This window comes from Crocuta crocuta, unplaced genomic scaffold (assembly GCF_008692635.1).
Source record: "Crocuta crocuta isolate KB4526 unplaced genomic scaffold, BGI_CrCroc_1.0 scaffold131, whole genome shotgun sequence".
NCBI lineage: Eukaryota > Metazoa > Chordata > Mammalia > Carnivora > Hyaenidae > Crocuta > Crocuta crocuta.
Window position 1 is genome coordinate 7660447 of NW_027528977.1, and position 22537 is coordinate 7682983.

A 22537-nucleotide genomic window follows, 5' to 3' on the forward strand; every position below is an offset into this window, starting at 1 on the left:
TAATGAAAATTATATTTATTTTGTAATAGTGAGGAAACCCGTTTTAACCTGAAGAGAAGATTATGATAAAAATAATCCATATCCACTGCCTGCCTCTTATATGAGGCATCTAAAATAGGCCAACTCATAGAAGTAGATAATGGAATTGTTACCAGTGGAGGGGTGGAGATGGGGAGTTGTTCAATGAGTACAAAACTGTAGTTATCCAAGATGAGTACATACGTTCAAGAATTCTGTTGCACAACATAATGCCTACAGTTAACAATAAGGTCTTGTGCATTTAAATATTTGTTAAGAGGGTAGATCTCATGTTAAGTGTTCTTACCACAAGCGTGCACACACACGCGTGCGCGCACGCGCGCGCGCGCACACACACACACACACACACCACAAAAGGACACAGGAAACTTTTAGAGGTTATGTTCTTTACCTTGCAGTGATGATAGTAAAAGTATAGAGATATGTACAAACTCACCAAATTGTATACATTAATTATATGTGGTTTTTGAGGGGGTTTTTTTGGGTTTTTTTTGGATATCAACTATACCTCAGAGCTGGAAAAAAATAATAAATAATAATAATAATAATATCTATCCAATTTTTCTTCATAAGCCATCTGCAGAAACTAAAATAGAGCATGTGGCAAGAACTCTTTGGAAGAGATCTGTCATGTCATCTGCCTGTTCTAGAAATGCCTTTCTTTTTTAAAGATCTTTCATTTCATACAAATAGAGTATCAAAAATGGTCCCTGGTAGTTGCAGACTATTCTCTTTGGCTCTCACAATTTCACAGGAAAAGAGAATACCTCTTTCTTGATTATTTGAGCAAAAACTCTGGGGAGGACCCTGACTGGGATGACTTGGGTCTGGTGGGTATTTGTGACCCAATTGTGGTGGCCAGGGAAGAGTACTTTGATTGGTTTGGCTGGGTTATATGCCCACCTGTGTGTGAAAGGCAGATGAAGTAATTGACCGCTCCAGTGGGGTTGGGACAAGGGTTCATAAAAGAAAAGAAGAGGAAGAGGAGACATAGGTTGAGATGAACTTGTGCCTTAGTGGTGAGAGTACTGATGCTTTAAATAGGGCCATGCAAGAGGTCTGACAAGTTGTGATTCACATTTGTAACTAGTTCTACTTTGTGTCTGAAGCAGAGAAGAAAGACATACAACTGAAAAAAAAAAAAAAAAAAGGTGGAGGTGGGAGGAAGGAAAGAGACACAAACAAGCCCAGGAATGAGCCTCTGCCATTTCCTGATTCACCCAGGTGGCTTTTGCTGTTTCTGATTCTCTGCCACAGTTAAGACATTTCTAAGGTGGGAGTTTCTTTCAGTTTCTCTCTTTCATTTTGCCTTCTAGGTGGACAAAAAAATCGTAAGAACTGAGATAGGAGTTCTTCTTCGCCTCTCACATCCAAACATTGTAAGTGGTTTTTAATCTTCTGTTTCAAAAAATCTTAAAAGTTATAGAATAGGGTTTTTCTTCTTTGCTGTCCATGCTATTAATGAGAGGGAATTGTTACACCACCAGTAGGCAGCCACCGTGGCCTAGCCCTTGTCCTCATCTGATCACATGTTTTAATTCAGCAGCTGAATAAATCTTAAAAATAATACCCCTCGAAAGAGTCTCAAAATGGACAGATCAGCAATATATGCCATCTTTGTTTTCATGCATGAAAGGATAACTAAAAATTGAAGAGTTTTGTTTCACTCTAAAAAACATTGGCTTTTTCCTTTTGTGTGCCTGTCTTATTAATATGCCATTGCTGAAAAAGCCTGTGAAGAAAATGCATTGCTTTCCAAAGTCATTTCAGTCTCCTTTGAGAGAGGATCTACTTCAGAAACAATGTGAAGATTCAAATAAATGATGTACTTGAATGGGGAAAATAAAATGTCCTCATAAGCTCTGCTCTAGGCTATATCCAAAGGCACTGGCAGAAAGCTTTTTTGAGCCAACGAAGTGAAAAGAACAAAATCATTTTCCAGGCCATAACTTGAACTGAGCCAACTGCTTAAAGAAAAAATATTGTACTCATTTCTTGAAAAAGTTATGGTGTCCAGGAGGATGACCTGCAATGCTTAGTTAGGCTCAAAGCAAAGTACTTAAAATTTAATATATGGGTTAGCAATGCAGTCAGCTATAAATAACAGAAGACTTGAATATGGTAGTCTAAACAAGTATTTTCTTATGTTATAATCAGAAGGCAAGCAGTTGCTAGCATTGGTTCAGCTCCTCAGTGATGGTATTCAGGACCACACGTCTTCTACTCTCACACTGTTCCTTCGTCATCCTAAATAGCTGCTCCAGTTTTTACGGGTCTACAGGCCTATACTCAAGACAGAAAGAAATGGAGGCGTGCCTGGGTGGCTCAGTTGGTTAAGCATCCGACTCTCGATTTTAGCTCAGGTCATGATCTCACAGTTCATGAGATAGAGCCCTGCGTAGGTCTCTGCACTGACAGCATGGAGTCTGCTTGGGTCTCTCTCTGCCTCTCCCCTGCTCTCTCTATTTCTCTCTCTCAAAATAAATAGTCTCTAAAAAGAAAATAAAAAGAAAGAAAGAATTGGAAAGGCTTTACCAGCAGAGTATGATGAGAAGAGTACAGGCTTTTCCAAAATTTCCAGCCGCAGCAGAATTCTCTTCAGATTTTATTGGCCAAAGCTGGCCACAAGATTATCCCTCTTCTCTCATGGAAACTGGAAAATTGGGGAAGAATTATCATAAGTGGCTTAGATCAATCATGATCCATAATTTGAGGCGAGGCACCTTGCTTCTCTATACAAAATCTATGCAATAAAGTAGGGAGAAGGGCTTTGGGTAAGCAGTTAACAAAATTTGCCACATACAATCACCACTTTTACATTATCTGTCTTTTTCTTTCAACAAGTCAATGTAGAATTTTCCTCAAATGTAGATCAGTCCTGCTCACTAGATTCTCTGATATATAGAGGAAAATATCCAAAATTGGGTGAGTTATCTGAGTGTGATGAAAGTCTTGCTATTGTCAGTCAAATCACTACCACCACTACTTTTCTGAGGATCCCTACATCCACCAGCAACATTTTAGGTGTTGAGAGGTACCTTTCCATAGGGACAGACTTTAACCTGGTCCTGTTCTGCCTCAGACCCCTAATTCCAAGTTCCTTTCCAGGAGAAAGAGGCATTTGTGTCTTTAGCAACCATGATGCTTTCAAATGGTTCAAGAAGCTTTGTTTGTTTGCTTTCATTTTTAAATTCTGGACCAGTTCAGAAATTTTGATGTTTTGGCAAAATTTCGGGAGGGTTTTAAGGCAGGTATCTTTGAATTGTCAAAAAGAAAAAATACAAAAACTCAAAAGGACTTTTAAAGAAACTGGTAAGTAGTAACTGATAAAAACAACCAGAGAGTGACAAATGGCTGCCTGTTACCAGAATGCAGAACCTTTATTGATAATGATCCAATATATTGCTATTATAGAGAGTATTGTTTTAGTCACAATGTTAGCTCTTTCCTAGAAGGATGAAGATAAGGAATTTCTGATCTATTTTTAATATCTTTCTCCAGATAAAACTTAAAGAGATATTTGAAACCCCTACAGAAATCAGTCTGGTCCTGGAACTTGTCACAGGAGGAGAGCTGTTTGACAGGTAAGATGGTCCTAGAAATCTAACTCCAGAAACGTTTTGCTTGTAGGCACCAAAAAAGTATCAAAGGGAAATTTTTGCTGATAATTTTCATAATGAAACATCATACCACTTGATAAAATCTATGAGAATATATCTTCAGAGGAGCACAGAATTGAAGGAGAGTATTATTTAATATGATGTAGGTAGGTGAAAATTTGGGATGCTTAGTAAGTGAAAAATGAAACACTTAATATCCATTTACTCTTGTAAACATTTACTTTCCCAATAAAAACAGAATTTCTAAAGTCATACTAAATTTAAACTAAATAGTAACATTTATGAGAATATTTCATGAAAAAATATTTGATGAAAACTATAGAAAGTTAAACATGTAATAGTATTCTCTCTTATGACCCAAAAAGCTCATAAAAATCAATATATTTCAAATGATTAATTTTAAGCCTACTTCCTCTATTAGACTGCATAGAGTTCCCAGATGCAGAGTAAACCTGTTGTTATGTTCAGTTATAGCCAATTTTAGTTGTCTGGTCATCTGTTCATCCCTTGAGGCAGAGGTTTGAGGATGCCAGGGAGTGTGCCTGAAAATCTGGTGGAGCATAATTAGGGAAACAATATGTGCAAGAGGCATAACTTTTAAGTTTCCATAGCTTTCCCACCTTCCCAATTTTTCCAGGAGAATTCCTCTTTGCCTAGATGGGCTCTTAGGAGCCCTATGTTGTGCTCTTCCAGGTAACCAAAAAAGAATAGAATGGGAAGACCAAGTGATTAAGTAGTTCTATATGAGGAAGAGTTAGAAGCTGGGTATTGATACCAAGTTCCTGTTGGTTAAGAATGCTTTAAGAGAGACGTGGGCTGCAACGAGAAGACAGGAGAAAGATTGAGGGAACTACTGTGTCTGGAACACAGTAAATCCTCAGTGTTTGCTGAGTGAATGAGCAACCGCTATAATGAATGAACTCTGAGGAGAAAGAGATCTGAGAGGGATAGGGTTAGAAGGTGTCAGGAGAGGAGCACTCTGTCCCATTCTCCCCACCCAGACTCTACCCAGTTTAATTTGATGCCTTCTTGAAGCTTCCAAAGATATTCATTTGGCTTTCAAAGGTTCTGTCTGTTTTTAATGTTACCCAGTGCAGATTTGGGTCTTCAGATAGGAAGGAGTAAAATGGTCCAGTTTGATTGGAGCTACCTGGGTATCTTTAATAGGTATATAATTTTGTTTATATATACATTGAAATTTTCTTATAACAAGTTATGTGATTTATCAGACTTTAAAAATTATAACATTCTGGGGCACTTGGGTGGATCAGTCAGTTGAGCATCCAACTTTGGCTCAGGTCATGATGTCATGATTCGTGAATTGGAGCCCCTACGTCAGGGCTCTCTGCTGTCAGCACACAGCCTGCTTCGAATCCTCTGTCCCCCTCTCTTTGCCCCTCCCTGACACGTGCTCTCTCTCTCTCTCAAAAGTAAATAAACATTTTTAAATATTGCAACATTTTAACTGTATCCAAAGTCAGTAGCCTAAAGACATAAACTTCTTGTGGCAGTTGGCTGATAGTCATTTGGATTCATGTCTAGATCCTGACTTAAAGGACAAATAGCTAACTAAGGGTGATTTGCTTAACCTCTCTGAAACTCAGAACAAATTTGAAGTGATTATGTGTTGCTAAGGAAACTGAGACACTCTGATCCACTATAAGAATAAAGACCATCATGTTCCCTTGTTTTTAGTGAAGACTCTTCTAGACTAATTAACTTCAATGTTACCAGAATTTGCCAGAAATGGCTTCTTTTTCAACACCTCTATAATTAACTCTTTCATGGACATACTTCTTCTTTAGGCACATTAATAGAGTCAATTTATAGTTCAATCCTGCTGCCTTTGGAGCCAGAAGGTCTCTCTAAGGAGAACTAACACATTATCTGCTAATTACAGTCTATCAGAGAGAAATGCCATGTTCTTTAATTGTAAATAACTGCAGGACAGGAATGTCACACTAAAGCCCTAATCTACCAATAGCACTTACTACTTACCTACTTACCTCTGTTTGTTCGAATTATTTTGGAATCAAGTCTTTCTGTCCTTCTCCAACCTTTCATGAAAAGATTCTGTTCTCTCATCTTGTAGTCTAGTTGATTTGATGGGATGGAGTTAATTCAGCTCTAGATAAAAATGAAAAACTGAATACTGTTGAAGTTTCATTTATAGAGGTAAATGGATGAAATATTGATATTTAACAGAAGACATCTAAAGAATGGCAGACAGCCAATAAAGCACTCAATCACTTAAACACTCTTTATCAGTCTTAGGTTCCAGAATTCTTCCCCCCTGAATGTTGTTGTCTACCTATCTGTTGCCATATCTGTGATGAACTTGGTTTCTCCATTAGCTTACTTAATTCTACAATCTTTAAAATTGTATCAAATTGAAAATACATCCTGCATTATTATCCATGTATTGCTTGCTTCCTTGAGCATTAAAAATCATAATATGGTCTCTTTTTCCTGTACTTAGGTCACAGCCAAATTCATTTAATTGTGATGATCAAAATCCATTCCTGGTCTAACGATGACATTAATAGTTTCTAATGAATTAACTAATGGGGCAATTGATGAAGAGATGATTGTGTTAGCCCATTATAGCCAAAATGTTTGTATTTTATTAGCAAAACATTTTTCTGTGGTGCTTTTAAAAAACTAAACATAGTAAAAACCCAAGTGGAATCTGCTGTTGCATGTAGAATATAAATAGTAAAGTGCACAGGACAATTGATTAAATTTTTTTGAATAAAGTCAGTGATTTTTTTTGTGTGTCTAAGAAAGTCCCCCCCAAAATCCCTTTACAAAATGATGACATCATGGGAAAAAGAAAGCTCCAGAGGTTTTCTGTTTCATCTTTCTTAATCTTATCATAGTCTTAGAAATTCATTGCATTATTTTAAATGGACATAGTGTGAGATTATTTGCTTTAAGAGTAAATTACCAATTTTTTTTTTCCAGAAAATGATTGTATTTTAAAGCAGCCAAGTTAGCACTATGTTTACAGTCTTCTAATTACATTTTTGAAGAGGTATTTTTTTTCCTGATTTTTGTCTCACTCCAGTATCAGAATATGTTATAGATTTTTATTTTTTTATTTAAAAATTTTTTAATGTTTTTTATTTATTTCTGAGAGAGAGAGAGAGAGAGAGACAGCGTGAGCGGAGGGCGGGGGAAGGGTCAGAGAGAGAGAGAGACACAGAATCTGAAACAGGCTCCAGGCTCTGAGCTAGCTGTCAGCACAGAGCCCCACACGGGGCTTGAACCCATGAACCGTGAGATCATGACCTGAGCCGAAGTCGGACGCTTAACCGACTGAGCCACCCAGGCGCCCCTGTTACAGATTTTGAAATTGTCTTGGTTTTTCTGTTTTCTCCTTGGGTTTTTGCTTGCCTGATTATGCTTGCTCAAATGCCAAATGTTTGGAATATGAGGCTTTAAATGTTGTAACCTTCCAAAAAACCAGATTTTCTTTTGCAGGCAGTTAAGGTAAGGAGCAGATCACTTTAATCCAATCAGGCATTGGTTTAATTCAAAGTGGGGCTTCCTGAAGGCAGATCTAGTTCTTATCAACTCTTACTCAAAGGGTTTTGATCTTTAAGGGTTCCATTTTAAGCCAGGAGTTGTTCCAGGCCCCCTTTCTTGACAGACCCTAAATGCCAACTTCTGTTCTTTCCATCTTGTGAGATGGCCAGAAGCTTTGTTCATTTTCTCAGCCTGTTAGCTACTGATGTCGAAGCAGTAAATGCCTTTAAAGGGAAAGCGGAGGCATCAGATGTTAGGTTTGCTTTGCTGAGTTTTTCTTCTCTCCTGGATTTTGGCTCCTAAATCCTTCACTTCCCTTGGTAACTCTCTGATGTCTTCAAATATATTTAAAAAAAATTATTTAGCTTCTTTTCATTGTACTTGCCTGGAGGCTTATCTTCCCCGCTGTTGCTGAGAACAAAAAATCAATATATTTGGTTTTGAAAGTCCTTTCCAGACATTCATGTATTCTCCTCTTTTATATCAACCCTTTGGGGTAAGGAGGATGAAGAAGCATTGTCCCACTTTACAGATGTGTCAACTGAGGATGAGTAAAGGTAAATGATTTCCCCAAATTAGACATCCAGATTATGTTCTGGTCCAGCTCTGCCTTCTCATATGACCCCTCTCTCTTTCTTATTAAATCCAGTTAGTCCCTTTCGAATCATTTCCAAGAGAGTAAACTCATGTTTACTTTATTTATGGAGAATCCATGATGTATTGGTTGGTCTTATGCAAAGCTATATATGTATTTAACCTACTCAATCATTCTTCAAGTGTTTTGAGGTATTATTCTAATTTTTTCAAGAGAGTAAACTGAAGAAATTAAGTTATAATGCCAGGCTTGAAACTCGTGTCTATTTGACTGCAAACTTGATTTTCAGTTCTCCAAACTGAAAATATTCTTTTTAAAAACTATAAGTGGTCAATAAGCAAGAGAAATAGTTGTTGTTTGGGGGCTATGCATTGAGCCTGTTAATCACCTGACAGAGTCCTAGTATATCAGCCCTAACAATCATCTCCACTTGAATATTTCAGGGCTCCTACTGTTGGCAAAAATGGAATTTTTAAGGACACGGTCATTAGAAAAAATTCTAGAAATAGAATTTAGGGTTTTCCTTGCCCAGGCTCCATAGAGTTGTGCCATGGTTGATATTGTGGTTAACCAAACTCAGATTATGTCTGAATTTATAAAGACTGTTGTATCAAAAATTGGTCATTGCTATAATTGTTTGAAGTGGAAAAATCTATAAAATCTGTCTGGAAAGGATAATGAGTTTCTATAATGAGGGTCATTTTTGAGTGCCTGTGGGTGTCCTGACAGTGGCTGGGCATTTTACTAAGCCTGATCTCATTTAATCCTCATAAAGATAGGCCTTGATGTATACATTTGATTGACCAGATAACTGAGGATTAGAGAGGTCTATTAACTACTTTTAGGTCAGTCAGTTTATACTGGGTCTACAATAATAATTCAATGAGGTTGGAATCAAGTATGTCAGATTCCAAAGCATATGATTATCCTATCATGTCATGCTGCTACTAGGTAAGTGAAGGCAAACACTCTTAATACTTAAAAATACAACTTCAAAATAGTAATGTAATGTTTTGTCTTACTTGAGTGTTGGCTTAACTTAAATATTAATATGTTTTTAATTGTGTTTCAACCATGGATGTTTAAAAAAAATTTATTTTTTAATTACAAAATTTTTAGTGTTTTAGTTTTATTTTTGAGAGAAAGAAAGAGAGAGACAGAGTGTGAGCAGGAGAAGGGCAGAGAGAGAGGAAGACACAGAATCTGAAGCAGGCTCTAGGCTCTGAGCTAACTGTCAACACAGAGCCTTATGTGGGGGTCAAACTTGCAAACCACGAGATCGTGACCTGACACTTAATAACCAACTGAGCCACCGAGGTGCCCCCAACCATGGATATTTTAAATTCATCTTCTCTGTATACAGTTTTATTTAGCTATATGTGAAGAAAACATATACTTTGGACTAGATTTATGGTCTTTCTAGCAGCTGGGCTGTAAAGGGAAAGATAAAGGTGAAGTAGTAGTAGGAGACACAGGATAAATGGAGGTTTATTTATTATTTTAAGCTGGCACCCTGGGAACACATTAATTTGCTGACAGGAAGGAACCCATGGGCTGGAGGGGTAGTAAAAATCTATGTGAGAGGAACTTATATTTGGAACAACATCCCAGGAAAGACAGGGAATAATACCTGGAGGCAGTACAAGGATTTGCTTAAGGTAGAAAAAGTTTCTTCTGAAGCAGAAAGAGTCAAGAGGCAGAAGACTCAAAGAACCTAGAGTAGTCACAACAGTGTTGCAAAAGAAGAACAAAGTTAGAGGACTTACTCTTGGGCCTGGAATATAATTCTGCTCTACTTACAAACTAGTAAATTAGCCTGATAACACTTTTCATGGGTGTTGGAAAAAGATATGGACTCCTGGGTCAGAGACGAAAGCCTTTACTACTCATAGCACAAGCATCATGGGCATCAGCAAGTTTTTTGTCATTTCCCTTCACCCTGCAAATTCCACGGGGGCAGCACAGTGGACTTGGTTGGATGCCTGCACATGTAGTGTGCTGTGTTACAGGAGAGAAAATAACTTAAGTGTACATAAACCGGCAAGTGAACAAACAAAATTCGCGACACAGTTCACCAATGAAAAAGAATGTTCCTTCACTACATGCTACAACATAAATGAGCCTCAAAAACATTATGCTAAGTAAAACAAACAAACAAGAAGAGCTGCATATTCTGTGTCTCCATTTATATGGAATTTCCAGAAGGGCCACATCAGTAGAGACAGAAAGCAAAGCTGTGGTTGCCTAGGGCTGGGAATAGAAATGTGTTGGGCGAGGGGAGGGGAGTTTAAGTAGTTCAGACTTGATAGGCTCTATTTTAACAGTATTGTAGAAGAGAAATTTATCTCCTAACAATGGCTGGGAGACAGTGGACTAAGGCACTTGAGGGAAGTGAAGTTTGTGAGTGGGAATGTGAGAACAGACCAGGCTAAGAATAAGGATTTTTGAGGAACACGGAGGCTGTGTGTTTTTGGAGAGGTGGTCTGTGGTATTTTACACTGTTGGCTAAACCTCTCCGTATCTTTCATGTAGGTTTTGACAGCATCTCTTTTTTTCCTTGGATTTTATTCTACCTTTTCAGTTTTCTCCTTCTTGATCTCTTTCCTGAGTTCCTCTTCCTCTTTCCATCCCTTCAATGTCCGCCTTTCCTAAAGTTCTTGCCTACATTCTCCGTGGATAAATTGGACAGTCTCCTGTGGTTTCAGCCACACTGCTGACTGCTGTCAGCAGAGATGAAAACCATATTTTCAACAATCTGCTAGACATTTTCACCTGCACATCCTATAGGCACCTCCAGATCAGTGTGTCCCCAAGTGAACTTCTTCCTTCTACTCTCAATCTTGCTTCCCCCTCCCACCTCTGTGAGCTAACTTAACATCTAAGCTAGTCAGCATTAATTTCTCCCTCGTCCTCTCACTCTGCCCAGCCCCCTTCCCATAACTTTTTCTCTGAGCAGCTTTCAGATACATTCTCTCTCCCTTTTCCCACTTCTTGTGCCCTTTTGAGCCTTTACATTCTCTTCCCCAATCCATAAATTTCACTGTCTTCCATCCATCCATGTTTAAAGCACTGATTTGATCAGGTCGGCCCCAAAGGGTACTTCCTAAAAGTCAGTTCTTTTAAACACGACAGATAAAACAACTCAGTCTGGCCTCACCCTATGTTCTGGCTTCAACCCCCACCTTTATTTGCTTCTCGCCACCACATTAACCAGAGCACAGTGCCTTACCCTCAGGGAGCTCCTAGTCCAGAATTGGGAAATTAAACATGTGATACGGACCCTAATATTATTTTTCAAAACTGCCATCATCTCCTAAAAATGTGTTAAGGCTTATGGAGACAACCACAATATCACAAGATAAAAAATAAAATAAAATAAAATAAAATAGGACAAGGGACTAAATAGGAAATAAAAATAAGACTCAGCACGCAAAAGACATCTCGTAAGATACTTTGTATTTGCGAGAGGTTGGCCACAGATTTGGCTCTATTACATGTTATAATTGGAACATAAACACAGCATATTGGGCACAAAATAAGGGGGTCTTCTAAGGCAGAAATGACTTCAGGGAGGAATAGAATCTTTGAGCTGAATTTTAAGTGAGAAATCAGAAATTAGCAGGGAAAGGGTAGAGGGAAGGGTAAAGGGATATCCAAAAGCAGAGCACATTTGGCAGGATTAGAAATGACTACTTTAGACTGTTTTAGAAGTTGTTCTAGACAGAAAGTAAGCAGTTGCTCAGTATTTGTCAAATGAATGACTTGAACAAATACTATGGTCTTGGATAATTTATATTCCATCTTTGGGTCAAGCTTTTCACTTACAATACAAGGGAACTGAAAGGGGGCTCCCTTGGGCCCAAACCCAGGTCTACAGTTTGATTTGACCTCCCCTTCCTCCTGCACCATGCTCTTCCTGACCAGTGCCCGGCACCCGTGTTGATCCACAACTCCCTCACTCTCTTCCTAGCTCTGAAGTTTAACAGTTGCCACTAGTTATCTTTGAAACTACTTTTTAAGTATATGTATTTAACACTTTTCAGGAGAGTTCTTAGAAAAATGCATCAATATTGACTAAGTTGCTATCAATGAAATGAGAAAAGGCAGTGAGTAAAGCTTATAAAGGACTGTTAGATTTACACGGGGTACAGCAGAATTCACTTTAATATATGTAACAGCGTAATGGCAGCTCGTAATATTTGGTTCCTGAAACTTCTGTCTGGGGCTTTTACCCTGTATCATTTGATCCTTCAGTTCACATTGTCATCAGACCAGTATCTTTCTCACGAAAACCTATAGTCATCTAATAGCACCTCCATTTGAGAAAAAGCTGTCATTGAGGAGAGCAGTAGGGCTCCTAATCTGCAGGCCAGGAGGTCTGAGGGCCTCAGGATATGATCAGATTAGAGCTCTTCAGCTGCATTGCCTGTGCTAACTGCCAGCCGGGAGATGTGCTCAATTCAATTTGCAGCAATTAAGGTGACAGCAACAGATGCACAAAAGTCATATTTTAAAGCAGATTCATGGAAAGAAATAGGCATTGCCTGTGCTTTTTCATCCTGCTGTTTTAAAATAATGAGAAGGAAAGCAGTCCCAACTGTGGGGAAGAGGAGCATGCACACCAACACAGCAAATGGTGGCAGTATAAAGCACGGTCTAGGACTAAGAAGCCTGATGAGGTCAGAGAATCACAGCCTGAGAGCCTACAGAGACACATCCCTATTACACTTCCTTCCCAGATCTGCAGATGTCTGCTAGGCCTGTTAGCCCTGGTAGTGACTGAGGGACCCATGGGCAGTGAGATCTCACGGTAGCTTTTTGGGTCCCATTGTGATCGAAATCCTGAGTCTTTGTTTTTAGCCCTGAGTCTTCTAGCCCAGTTCACAATGGAACAATAGGAAATTGTGCTTAATGGCGACAAACTATATGGCCCTGGGCCTTTGCAAACAATCTTAAGATGCTGATAACATCTTAACTGCCTTCTTATTATTTTACAGAGCATGAAAAGGAAATTAGTTTGCTAAATCCAAGGAGTAATATAGCAATAAGTATATTTAAATATAAAAAACAAAATTATCCTATTTTTTACAGCTCTAAAACCCCTACAATGATTGAATATTTCATTGCTTCTAAAAATTGAAGGCACTAGTATATTTTGTATAAAGCTATAAACTATTGACTGGATGTACTTGGCAACTTGGGGGTTTTTTTTGAGATTCTAGCTAAATTTTATGTAGAAATTGGTATGTATTGCCTCATGAAACAAATGCTATATTTTGCTGATTTGAATCATTTTTATTTTATTCAAAATGAGTTTCAGAAAAGATTCATGTTATTACAATAATATCTAGGAACTAACTTGGAATGTATTCCTAAGGCCAACAAGAACCTTTATACCTGTTGCATTTCGCTTTGGGAAATGTCTCAATGGCTGCTCTCCCTCTGGATCCATAGCCGGCATACTTCTGATGAGTACCAGTTTCTAGTCCAGTGCTTTGTTCCCCGTGATAAGGACCACAGGCAAAGCAGTTGTTCAGATATCCACAGTCTGAAATTTCTCTGGCACTCATTCCCTTGGCAGTTAGTATTGATTCCACAAATATCTGTGACTGCCCAGTATGAGCAAGGCTGGGAGCTAGGTTCTCTGGGTGATCAAAGCAACAATCTAGTGAGAAGGCTAAGAATTTTCCCATGATAATCTGCAGAAGGCATTGGCCAAACATATCTACTGTAGTCATGCCTAAATGGAGAGAAAAAGATTGTAAGACTTATTTTCCTTTGCTTGGTCACTAATGTCTTCACTTCCAATCTTAGCTGTTAAGTTAAAAACCTGCATTTGCAACTTGAGAAGTTCACTGCTGTTGATCTTTCTAGTCAGCCATGAATGGCCTGGGTGGAAGCTCAACTTATAAAATAACTTAAAGATGAATGTCTGAGTTCCAGAAACCTAGCTCTGGAAACAAATCCACTGGGAACAAAATGCCTTTCAACAGAAGGAGCCTGGAAGAGACGCGGTGAAGCAATGGAGAATAGAGGTCAAGGGGATGGGGTGGGGAAAATGCCTGCATTCTGTGTTCCTATCCCACATGCTTACTCTAGAGAAATTTCTGACAACAGAATTTATAAATCCTTTGGCTGTACAAACCTTAGTATAACATGTTTTTACATCTGTGGCGATGCTTTTGCTAATAATTTCTGTACTCTGGTTTCCTGTGGGGCAGGACCCAAATTTTATAACTTCAGCAAATACCTGACTCATGTTAGACAGTTAGAAATGTTGATTGACTATCATTATGCCATCTACACTCTCTAATTCTCACTGTAGTTTTGGTCTTTTTTCTTAGAACAGTCTCCTTCCTGGGTGCCTGGGTGACTCAGTCAGTTGAACGTCTGACTCTTGATTCCCACCCAGACCATGATCCTAGGTTTGTGGGATCAATCCTCGTGTTGAGCTCCGTGCTGAGTGTGCAGGCTGCTTAAGATGGTCTCTCTCTTTCTTTCACCCCACCCTGCCTTTCTCCCCCACATATATATGCTCCCTGTCTCTCTCAAAGCCTGGGTGGCTTAGTCGGTTAAGCGTCCGACTTTCGCTTAGGTCATGATCTCGCGGTTCGTGGGTTCGAGCCCCGCGTCGGGCTCTGTGCTGACTGCCAGCTCAGAGCCTGGAGCCTGTTTCAGTCTGTGACTCCCTCTCTCCCTGACCCTCCTCTGCTCATGCTGTCTCTCTCTCTCTCTCTCTCCTAGAAATAAATAAAACATTAAAAAAAAAATAAAATAAAATGTGGACAACCCTCAAAAAAAAAAAAAAAAATTTTTTTTAAAAGCAGTCTTTTTCCTCTTTAGTCCCTGTTCCTCCTCCATACCTATTCCACTCTCAGCTCCTACCCTTTCTGCAACTAGAAAACTTCTATACATCCTTGCAGTCTAGAGATATAGCTATGTCTAGAATCCTCTTCCCACCGTGCATGGCCTCCAGAATGTATCAGTGGCCCTCTCTGTGAGCCCTCAGGTCATTCTCTAATACCTCTGCCACAGTATTTAGCACACTGTATTGATTGTCTGTCTGCATATACCAAGAGTAACCCCATAAGTGCAGAGGCCATGTCTGGCTCACTACTGGATGCCCAGCACATAACAGTCATTCCATAATATTTCTTGAATAAATGAAAGAATGAACATATCTGTTAGAATTCATTGTTTCCATTAACTAGATGAAATGCTTTACTAATTTAACATATGTTGTGGAAAATTTGGGAGATTTCCATTAACTATTCTTACACCTATTATTCTTCCCTCTATCCCACCTGAAAACAGGTCCCAAGAAAATTCACTCCTTTATCCAGCCAGTCCCTAGACATGCACACACATGGTCACATTCTGAGCACAGGCAGTTAACTCTAAATGATACCCAAATAAAAATTCATAAACATCGTATGTAGGCCAAGCTGGGGCATCATAGTAAATCAAAATATAGGGAGAAATTTCTATCGAGTGAAACACTCCCTTTCTAAGAGGTGGGGATATAGTCATAAGAACTTACGTATTTATCAGACAAGGAGGATTTCTCATCAGAGAGGCTGCACAGGTTTGTGCAACTTGGCAGAGTACTGCTTACATGGACTAAGCCATGAGTAGCACCCCTAGAGCAGTGCCAGAGAGCAGTTGGCACAAAGCCTTGGTGACTGGCTATGGGGAAAATCCATGCTGTTTTTTGCAGCCCAGAAAGTAACTGAGTTTATCCTCTTCTGAGAAGAATGGAAGGCAGAAAGAAAGTCAGCTATTGGCCATTCCTTTCCACTGTCTTTGTAACAAATCCCCTCCTTTAAGAGGACTGAGGAAAGCCAAGCTGCTAGAGTACAGGTGTCACACACAGAGGAGACACTTGTTACATTTGAGCTGGTTGATGGATGTACCACAAAATCCACATTTAGAGCAAAATGCAGAGGTAGCCAACATTCTCAACTTACTCTGACAGGCTAGTCCTTCTTTTCCTCTTCTCTCACACTTAGTTTTAAAATATTCAGAAAGTATAGTGCAAATAATTACTTCAATTAAGTTCTCAAGTATTTCTAGGAAGTAGACTATGTAACTTAATGATGAATTGGAAGAATGTGTGATCTTAAAAGGAAATATTGTATGAAAATTGATTTTCAAGAACCAATTAATAATGATTCCCTTAATATTGTAATCTACTTTGACATTTTATTTGACCTTGACACATAACAGGTGTCTGATAAATAAAAAGGTGAAGAAGGATATTCCATCTTTCCTCCTTTAAAAAGATAATGCATTTGTGTCTACTGACAGTGTTGAATCAAGAAAATAATTGAAATTTTTGCATCCATATAATTTTTCTGATTCTTGATAATTATGGTCACTGAGGTATGTTCTTATGCATTTTTTACTTGATATCTGGTTTTGTTTCTGCTTTTTTCATCATCCATCCCCTATTTTGGAAACATTTTATAGGTTTTTATTTTATTTTTCCCAAAAATTTTTTAATGTTTATTTATTTTTGAAAGAAAGAGAGACAGAGTGTGAGCCAGGGAGGTGCAGAGAGAGAGAGAGAGAGAGAGAGAGAGAGAGAGAGAGACATAGATCTGAAGCAGGCTCCAGGCTCCGAGCTGTCAGCACAGAGCCCAATGTGGGGCTCGAACCTACGAACTGTGAGATCATGACTTGAGCCAAAGTCAGCCGCTTAACTGACTGAGCCACCCAGGTGGCTTTTTTTTTTTTTTTTTTATAGATTTTTAAATCCAACTTTTAATACCGGCTTTGAGAACTTAACAACCTCTTGCCACAACCTTAAAAAAAAAAATAAAAGGAAGGAAGGAAGATACTTTCCAAAAAATAACTGTGCTATATAAGATATTAATAGCCTAAAAGTTTTCAATGCAAAATTATAAACATTGTTGAAATTTTGTCTCTTGTATGTTTTGAATTGACTTTTTCAGGCATATCTTTACCACAAACTTTTTGTTGGTGGAAAACATCTTACGCAAGTTGGTAATCTTTAGCACTATCAAAAATGTGTTTTCTCTTGAAATTTTGAGAAAATAGAAATAGAAAATTTTGAGAAAATAGAAAGAGTGTAGTTGTCCAGTCTTCTGAAATATCCCTTTAAGAATAGAGAAACTAGGACAGAAAAATCTAAAAGTCACAGACAATATCTATAACAAAACCAGGTGACAAGGTTTCCCTTGAAATCTTGAAACAAGTGAATGAGGACAAACTAATGGCCATTGCAAGAGCCACATGGCATTAGCCTCTATGTTAGAGGAAGCAAGGGGACATTGATAAACCTAAGAATAGACCACTCCAATCTCCAAAGCCTCCAAATCACTGAGAAGCAGAATGGGCCAATACAAGAACAGCTGAAATTGTGAGGGCTTTTTGCCATTCAAATTTCTGAGAAGCACAAGGGCTGCACCCACAATAAGGTCTGAAGGACTTGACTTAAGGCAGTCAAGGTTCCATGAATCCTGAAACTACTTCTGAAGCCCCTTGGGTAAATTAGGAGAAACTGCTCGGAAGAGACCCTGATACCCAGAGAAGATGAGTAGAGATAAAGTTCCAGATAGAGGAGAAGAGATCTCAGACAGTATGAGGACATAATTTTGAATGCTTCATGAAAATAATTAGAAAGTCAAGAGCCATGAAACTATAAGATATCCTGACCCATCGTTCTGTAAAAAAGGTTAAGTAAACCATCTTTGCTTAAAAATCAGCAGCAACAGACAGGTGTCTCCATTAATTGTAATACAGAATGATTATAAGAGCACAGAAAATTAGCATGTCAGGAGGATATGCCCACAAAACAGATTAAAGTATACCATAATCTGTAGAATAGTAAAATTAATATTACTTAATACTAAAATTAAGAACATGGGGGAGAAAGCAAATATAAATAAAAAGTAAAAAAAAACTCATAATGTGTATAATTGCACACCCCAAAGAAGACAACCAAAGCAATGAAAGCAATGGAAGAAAACAAGTACAAATCAATCTAATTCAGGAAAACATTCCTGAAAGTAAAATGAAAAAGACTTAAGTTAAAAGAAGATTCCTTAAAAAAAAAAATGGAAAGAAGGAAAAGAAAGATTCCTTGTCCACATCCAGGCAAAAAGAGCAAATCATGTATTTGGAATAGAAGGCCAGACAGAGAGAGAGGGGAGAGAGAAGGCGTGAGGAATGAGGAGGGACATGTAAAAAAGAGAATAAGAGGCATAACTACCAGTCAAACTGTGTGGACCTTATTTGGATACTGATTCAAACAAACAATTTTTAACATGTCCAAGAGAACTGGAAATTTGAAACACTGCCATTTGGAAAATATTAAGGAACTGTAATTTATAGGTATGCTAATGGCACTGTAGTTATGAGTTTTAAAAGATCCTTTATTTTTAGAGAAAAATCCTTATTTGTGAATGAAATTATGGACGTCTGATACTTGCTTCAAAATAAAAAAAGATAATGGAAAATAATTGGATAGATAAAACAACACTGGTCATGAATTAATAATTATTGAAGCCGTGTAGCAATTACACAGGATAGTTCATGGTATGTCGCCTACTTGGTATATGTTTCACAGGATTCTCAATACAAAGTTTAAAAATAATTTTTTTTTTGTCTTCAGATAGGATGGACAGTTCAAGCCTAGGCAAGATAAATGCTTTTCATTTTCTTGAATAAACCCAAAATTTCTAGAGTATCAGCTTATGGAAATATTCCCCCTGGTGTTATGCTGGCCTCTTGCAATTGTTTAAATGTATCTTCCTTAACATCAACTTAATTAACTTGTTTTCACATCCACTCCACTGAATGCTTGTGTCTGAGGAGCATTTCATGGTTTGTTTGCTTTTTTTTAGGATTGTGGAAAAAGGATATTATAGTGAACGAGACGCTGCAGATGCTGTTAAACAAATCCTGGAGGCTGTTGCTGTAAGTAGGAAGTGACAGCAGTAGTGTAACTTTTGGAAACTTTTCTTTTTACAGAATCATCAGTTAACAAGTGTATGTCTGTGACCAGCTTTACCATTAACAACAAAGTAGTATGAAATAGTTTGTAGAATATATGTTGAGTAAATGTATATTTTCTATTGGTTACTCTCTGAAAGATGCAGTACGCCTATAATACGATAACTTTGTTAAAATAATTTCTATTGTTATCAAATCCAGTCAGACTTTCCTGCTGGTGCCTGTAGTTCTTCAATTTCTTTCCATTTCTTGAGTTTGTTTCTTTATTGTTTTTGTTATTTGGCAGGGAAGTAGAGGAAGGTTGAATGTGACAAATATAGATCTTGGACCATAGAGATTATTGATTTTTCTTTCAAGACAAGAAATAAGTGAATTAAAGTAAACAGTACTGACAGTTTTATTTTTTAAAGGAAAAAATAAGTTAATGTTTTTAACTAGAATAAAATTTTGAAAGTTAATGATAGAAACATACACACACATTTACAGAAATATTTAATTTTGAGAAGCTTGTTTGGATTGAATTAATAAGGAAAAATTTGACTAGATAAAATAGACTCCACTGGTGAAAACTTTCCTATGTATTTAATGGTGTCTGATATATGCTGGAACACCTTGGTGATTATTCATTTATTAAATATAATGTCAGAACAAATTATTCTCTGAACAAACAGGATGAGGCCCAAGGGGAGATATTTATCAGGGTTAAAGAGACAAATCTATAAAATATGCCCAGAATTAAGATATATTCTATTGTATGGAGTCAGTTATCTAACTAAAATCATCATTCAGTATCTTGAGAAATCAGCCACTGTGACAAGAGCATATGTCCTATGAATTTTACCCCAAACCAAAACAGAAAGGAGGGAAAGTGGGAAGGGAGCCAAGGAGGGAGAGAAGAAGGAGGAAAAGAAGGAAGGACTCTGACATCTAACTAGCTTGTCTATCATTGATGAAAAGGAAAAGACAGTCTTCACAATCTCCACAGGACTGCTAGAGATAGCAGATCTGTGGTCTGACAAAATCCATGATTGGGCTATCAACACCAAGTTCAGTTGGATTTATAGCCCAGTCTTTGCAAATTATTCCTTCCTGTAAAAGTATTTTGGCCTTTTTGCTATGGTTGGGTATAAAAAGTTTGAAGATGGAGAGGGTGTCCTGGAATTTTACTCTAAATACACAGTGCAGCAACTGATTACATTAATATTTAATTTCAAATTCACCCTCTTACCATACCCAAAATAACCCCTTCATTCCAGATTTTTCATCACATGCAGTATAGTTACCATCCCTGGTTTCTTAAGCTTGCCAGCTTGGGAATGATTTTTAACTTTTCCATTACCTTCTCTCCTCACAGCCACCTTCACAACTTCAGTGGGGTCTTCCTTCTACTGCCCAGGAACCTAATCCTGCTCCCCACCATGCCATGATGCCCCTGGTGTGCTTTATTAAGCAAAACAAAACAAAAAACACTTCTAGTTGCTTCCAGTTCCTGTCAGTAAATATATGTCTAGAATTCTTTTTCAGTCCCTGTGAAAACAGGGACTTCTTCATCTTGTAACTTCTGAGTTCAATAATGGCAGTTCTTTTCATCCTCATTCTTAAATTTTTTTTTTAAATTTAATTACTTTTTAAATTTTTATTTATTTTTGAGAGAGAGAGCAGGGGAGGGGCAGAGAGAGAAAGACACAGAATCCGAAGCAGACTCCAGGCTCTGAGCTGTGCCTGACATGGTATTTGAACTCATGAACCACAAAATCATGACCTGAGCCAAGTTGGACACTCAGCTGACTGAGCCACACAGGTGTCCTTATGGCTTTCTTAAATACCCATTTAAAAACTTCATTTCTCATTACTACATACAGTAGATTATCTAGTTAAGGAAAGGTGGTGGCAGTGGCCCACTGTCACTTTACCTAAATCAGGCAGGCAGCTGGTATAGCAGTGAAGAGTACCTAGGGAGACAAACAGCACGGTTCAGTTTCTAGATATGTGAGCTTGGGCCCAATCACCAAACACTTCTGAGCCTCAGTTTCCTCATGTGAAATAGGCATAATATTTAATCTAACAAAGTAATGGAAAAGGCTCAATAAGCTGATAGCAATGTTCAAAAGAGAGAGAAAAGGGTAAGCATTTTCAAACTTAGTATATTCATATAAAGATGTATTAGATGTTGAAAATCTATACATACATCCCTACTCCCCCAGCTAAGTACTAAAATCAAAAACAACTGACAATAGTCAATGCTCAATAAATATTTACCAATTAAATAACTGAAAATGTATCAAAATAGAAATAGTCTCTATTCTGTGTTTTGTCTTTCTAGATGCTGATAACATTTAGTGAAGCATGCTTACTATCATTTTCCTACTCCTTTCATATGAAACAAAGCTTTCTTTATACCTTGCTTCCATTAATGAAATTCTTTTCTGCTCCCTTATTACCATTTAATTCTTTCCCATCATTCAAAATGCACCTTCTTCAATATGTTCTTTTTGGCTGCCTCTATCCATTTAGGTCAGCTCTTGATTCTTTTGGTTTATCACAGTGGGCATGCTTCAATTTAGTGATACTCAAGTAGCTGACTGAAAGAACTTGGTCCATAGTCAGCAAATGAGAAATGAATGCTTTCAGCATCAGACTTTTTCCACCTATTGGAGTAACACCATTTAAGGAATAAAAGGGCCCCCAACAGAGTGGGATGCCCGAGGTAGGGGTACCTCACATAGAAAAGAGGGACTAGACTTCAACTCTATTCAGGATCTTGCAAGATGGATTGATTAGTCTACTACTAATTGTCAATTTAAAACAAACAAACAAAAAACTTGTTTTTCTACCTACTCAGAAAGCTCTAGTTTGAGAAGTTGGTTACTGAGCAAGGGGGAAAAAGAGAGAGAGAGAGAGAGAGAGAGAGAGGGAGGCAAACCAAGAAATAGACTCTCTTAACTGTGGAGAACAAACTGATGATACCAGAGGGGGAGGTTGTGGGGAGATGGGTTAAATAGGTGATGGGGGTTAAGGAGTGTGCTTATGGTGGTGAGCCCCAGATGATGTATGGAAAGTATTGAACCAATATATTGTACACCTGAAACTATATTACACTGTGTGTTAACTAACTGGAGTTTAAATAAAAACATACATAATAAAAAATAATAATAATAAACAAATAAGAGCAAAAAAAAAAGTAGATTGCCACACTCCAGTCACTCTTTGAAAGTAGTTTTATAAAAATCAAATTTTCTCATTGCTACAGGTAAAGATTAACTTAGAGAAAAGAAATCAAAGTCATTTACCTAAATGTTTCCACAAGTAGAATAAGCAAGCAATTTAAAACTTGCGGGAAGTGGCTGACATTTATGAAATAGTTTATTGTCAACTACATAGCTATAGATAGCTATAAAAATAGGACAGTTGGGAACTCAAAGTAATCAGTGATACATCTCACATTTCCTCTGGATCACACACTTAGAAGACTATATCTAGGCTGGCTTTTGAAAGCACAGAAGCAGAAAGCTTAAAGATTGAAAAGTTCTTGGGAAATATGTTGTGTGGATAATTATACCCCTTAGGTAACAAATCTTGCAATTCTTCCCTTCCTCACCACTTCATCCCAATTCTTGCCCCAAATATTTCACAGTATTTGCCCGACTGTAATCTTGCTCCTTCTGCTTTTTAGCTTTAAATAGAATTTTTGAAAGCTTTTAAAGTGAATTTGAAAGACGTTTCCCTCTTTGAGTTTGAATTCATCCAGTTAGTCTTTGAGGGAAGATCATTAAGCCTT

General features: G+C 37.8%; 1 protein-coding gene across 3 annotated transcripts in view; it reads left to right on the forward strand.

Moving 5' to 3' along the window:
• The window catches only part of CAMK4 (calcium/calmodulin dependent protein kinase IV), a 211375-nt gene that overhangs the window by 131239 nt on the left and 57599 nt on the right, over positions 1 to 22537 (forward strand). For all 3 annotated transcript variants that reach the window (XM_077757172.1, XM_077757174.1, XM_077757175.1), the window contains 3 exons: positions 1356 to 1418; positions 3541 to 3623; positions 18651 to 18723. In XM_077757172.1, coding sequence (XP_077613298.1) covers positions 1356 to 1418; positions 3541 to 3623; positions 18651 to 18723 — 219 coding nt within the window. The remainder of the gene's footprint in view (positions 1 to 1355; positions 1419 to 3540; positions 3624 to 18650; positions 18724 to 22537) is intronic.